The 4,082-nt window shown below is 42.6% G+C and overlaps 1 protein-coding gene across 1 annotated transcript; it reads right to left on the bottom strand.

The window, feature by feature from the left end:
• Positions 1–341: 341 nt before the first annotated feature.
• POLR1F (RNA polymerase I subunit F) lies at positions 342–3,860 on the bottom strand. The gene is made up of 4 exons (XM_079300333.1): positions 3,589–3,860; positions 3,371–3,512; positions 2,101–2,309; positions 342–836 (listed from the first exon to the last, which is right to left on the bottom strand). The coding sequence occupies exons 1-4, from the start codon at positions 3,810–3,812 to the stop codon at positions 407–409; spliced, it is 1,005 nt and encodes a 334-aa protein (XP_079156459.1). The 5' UTR covers positions 3,813–3,860; the 3' UTR covers positions 342–406.
• Positions 3,861–4,082: the final 222 nt, after the last annotated feature.

Raw genomic sequence — 4,082 nt, 5'->3', positions numbered from 1 at the left:
ATGAATTTCCCAGAAACCCAAAAAAAAAGCCTAACCTACTCTGTTAAATTCAATACACCTATTGCCAAAGATGGAGTTAGAGTAGCAAACATCACAATTACCAACTGTCTAATGTGTGGAACTGGAAAGCAAGATACAGAGGTGATGCACGTCTTGCTGTAATGACATTCCATGGCTCTTTTGTGCCTTGTTTTCCAGTACAAAAGCCAGGCAGATATTGCTTCTATCCCATTCCTTTTATTACTACTTTAAAAGATGCTGCCTTTCAAATTGCTGGTGCACCTACAAACACCATCTGACCTAGGAGAGCAAGCTTTGTAGTAAAGAAAAAGACATACCCATTTTGAAAACAGGGATTTATTGAAACTTATCAAAAACCTCTGAAATGTAACACAGGAAAGGCACTTCAGACTTTTGTCCTTTTCTTTTTTGCTTCGGGTTTTTCTGACAACTGAGGTAACTCACTTTCTTCAACTTCATCACAATGCTTTCTTTTCTTTTTCTTTGACTTTTTATGGTCACTTTGGTAACCACTGGAGTCACTGGTAGGCAATACAAGTTCCTGTTCTTCAGTAGGCAATACAAGTTCCTGTTCTCCTTGCTTGTCCTTTTTCTTTTTCTTCTTCTTCTTCTTTTTATCATCACATACTCCATTCACAGCATCAACGCTTTGCTCTTGTTCATTTTCCCTCTCAAGGTTACCTGTCTCATTTAAAGGCTCTTCTGTGACATTATCTTCCTCACAGTTGTTCAAGCCATTTTCCTGCTGCTCAAGATTTTGAATTTCATCCCCATTTGTACTTTCAGTGACTGTGACCGATTTTTTGGGGCGCATGCTGTAAAGAAATATAGAAGATAAAATGGATTAGAGATATGTTAGGGCATCTCACATAGTGAAATGTCAGAAATTGCTAAAATACGTATTTACACCAAACAGATAAAATACAAACATTTGCTAAAAACAGCAACAAATGGAGAACATGATACTCTGTGTTACAGAGAATTAACTTTTAATACTCTCAGGGTAATTTCTATTACTTACTAGCATCCTTCTTACCAAATAATAAATATTCTCTTTGGAATCTTAGCCTAAATTTCTTCTGTGAAGTGCCATACAGACCATTTCATATTTCCTCATTTCTTGTGCTTCTTCATTCCCTAATTCATAATTACACATTATGTAGTAAAACTTTTTTGGGTTTTTATTAAGTCATTCACAAAAACACACAGCTACTGGCCTATTCATTCATATATGAGGCACACTGCTGATTTTACCAAGCAATTACCCTACTCATTAAAACAAAGGTGATGCCAGAGAAGTTAAAAAAAAAAAAAAAATCCTCCACAAGAAAATACCAAATGCCCCTCCCAGCAGGTACCTCACAACCAAGAACACTGGAGAAAATGTCTAAGAAGAAAAGTATGGAAAGAATGCAGTTAAAAACCATGGAGACTTTTTATGTCTCCAGAGGCACTGAAGACAAAATCGCTAACTTTCATTGTAAATTCACGAAAATGATCCAGAGCATCCTTCCAGATTAAAAAAAAAAAAAAAAAAAAAAAAAAATTCTTGCGAGGTGCCCTATAAATTTACAGAGGCCTAAGAAGGAAGTTGACACATTCTCTCATCTTTGTAATTTTCACGTTTCACCAAGTATTTAAGTCATGTATTTGTCATTATACAATACATATGCACGTGTTTGCACAACGTAACCACTGTGTTCAGGACCCCTGGACTGTTTGCACTTGAAAAGCCCATGCCCAAAGCTGCTCTTAAGACACCTAGATGTGCTATTTTGGGCACATATTATATATGCAATCAACAATTCATAGGTCAACACAGTCAAGATTTTTAAAGCTCAAAACACATCTAGTTTTACTTTTTCCAGAGAAATCTTCCACTGGAGTCCTAAACAGTGGAAAGTTTAGTTTAAGACAACATCTAGATAGATAGATAGAGAGAGAGATAAATAGATATGTAGTTATATAGGCATTTGTTTAAATTTAAGAAAGCTGAAATATTAAGATGTAACAAAAATCACTTAGCTTGTAAAAAATGTATTAACTCAGTTAAAAATATTTTCTACTACAGCACTGTACCTGCTTTTAGTGAGTCCTCCTCGAATGAAGAACACACCAGCTGTATCAAAATCCAAGTGCAACACTTGAAATTTCAGTTCATCACCTATTTTAAATCCCAGCTCTTGCCACTGTACAATGGACATATGTTCAGGCTTAGGGATAGATGCATTGAAGCATCCATGTATCAGGCAGCCAATATGACTAGGGGCCACTTTATTAATTACACCCTGAAAAATAAAAAGAATGTCATGCAAGTTTATAGCAAAAATCAGCCCTTTCAATGCACAACCTTTAAATATATAGCTTCATATATGGAAAGTTTTCAGTAAGTTTATGCACAAATTATGAAGTCAGTTTATCCAGCAATAAGTTAATGCTCCTTCACTAAAATCATACACCTCCTCTGAAAATTGAACTGAACTGCAAGAGAAGTCAAAACATGGGATTAAACTGCAGTGAATACCTGAACAGATTAGGTAACTTCTTCCACTACAGTGATCACCTTTGCTTTAAAAACATTTTAAATCTGATTTACTTGCTTAAAATGCTCTTCAAGCTGGCACAGCAGTACTTGGCAGCTGAAGATATGGAAGACACATAAAAAGCTTCTAAATACTCCATTCAGTGGTTTCTGACACATCTGCCTATGAAACCATATCCACCTTTGTTTTACCCATAGAAATAATAACAGACACTGAAAATTTTTCTATTCTCTTCCCAGGAAGATGGCACATTCATCCTGAAACACAATTATAAAGACCCAGCTGTGCTGCAAAAGGCATGGCACTACAATGAATGCCAGCCAGCTCTTAACATACTTTACCCACAAGTGCTGAGCAAGGATTTTGACAAGCTTAAAGCTATTCTAGGAGCCCTTCACCTCCTTTACTGAAAGGCAGGCTCCCACTCGATGTACTGCTCTTGTGCTTGAAGGAACCGAACTCTCGAGAGCATCCTAAACAATCCTGTCACTGTAACAAACGCACCTATTTGAGAATTATCTGCTCTTCAGAAAAGAGCACCGGTATGATATGCACAGTTTGAATTCACTGTTAAATATGTAATAATTATGATACAAAGCTGCAGCAATACAGTGGCAATACAGTATACCTATATATAAAATGGACAAAACAAGCTACAGTGAAAAGTACTAGTACAAACTACTACTAAGTTGCCATGAGCTACGCATAAATGAATAAGCTAACATAAACTAAAGCATGCCTCCACCTAAGCCCCAGACCACTCAATAAAAAAGCCGGTCCAGTGAGACGCCAAGGCGTTCGCCTACCACCAGCTTCTTCCCTTTCTTGGGGCTGAAGATGACGAAGTCCGCCTCGATGTTCAGGTGGATGAACCCTTGGTCGTCGTAGATGTCGCCGAGCTCCCCCACCACTTTGATGTTGTCGTACGCCACGGGCACACCCTGCAGGCTGGAAGAACAGGAGGAGGGGGCACGGTCAGCCGCCGGCCGTGCCCCGCGGCCCCCGCAGCCCGAGCGCTCCGCACCTCTGCGAGTAGCGCAGCAGCTCCGCGTCCAGCTGCGCGCGGATGCCGGAGCGCTTGCGGCCCAGGAAGCGCGGCGGCAGCGCCACGTGCCGCCGGTGCGCCGCCAGCACCAGGCAGGAGCGGCGCCGCGCCGCCAGCGCCCGGGCCGCGCCGAACGACGGCGGGGCGGCGGCGGCGGGCGGCGGCAGCGCCGGGGCGGGCGGCGGCTCCCGCGGCACGGCCATGCCGCCGCACACGGACACTCGGGCCGCCGGCGCGCTGCGATGGCGTCAGGCGCCTCCCTCCGCCGGGGCGGGCCCGGCAGTGACGGAGTTCCGTGAGGGTGAGGGGACAGGCGGGGCCGGTGTGTGAGCGTGAAGGGACAGGCGAGAGGGGTGTGTTCGCCTGTAGAGGGGAGTTTCGCGCCGCGGAGACCTGCGTCATGTTTTAACTCTTTCCGACTCATTGTACATCGTGGAATAAGAGAATATTCTGAGTTGGAAGGACCATGGAGT

Source organism: Erithacus rubecula (genome assembly GCF_903797595.1).
Source record: "Erithacus rubecula genome assembly, chromosome: 3".
Classification (NCBI taxonomy): Eukaryota; Metazoa; Chordata; class Aves; order Passeriformes; family Muscicapidae; genus Erithacus; species Erithacus rubecula.
The sequence above is the reverse complement of the archived record's forward strand: the minus strand, read 5'-3'. Positions and strand labels throughout refer to the sequence as shown.

What these genes read in the sequence shown, in the direction of transcription:
- POLR1F (XM_079300333.1), bottom strand. Translation starts at nt 3,812, where the DNA reads ATGGCCGTGCCGCGGGAGCCGCCGCCCGCCCCGGCGCTGCCGCCGCCC. An exon ending in CTGCTGCGCTACTCGCAGAG is followed by an intron (nt 3,513 to 3,588) that starts GTGCGGAGCGCT and finishes CTGTTCTTCCAG; the next exon opens with CCTGCAGGGTGTGCCCGTGG. An exon ending in GGAGGACTCACTAAAAGCAG is followed by an intron (nt 837 to 2,100) that starts GTACAGTGCTGT and finishes ATTTCTTTACAG; the next exon opens with CATGCGCCCCAAAAAATCGG.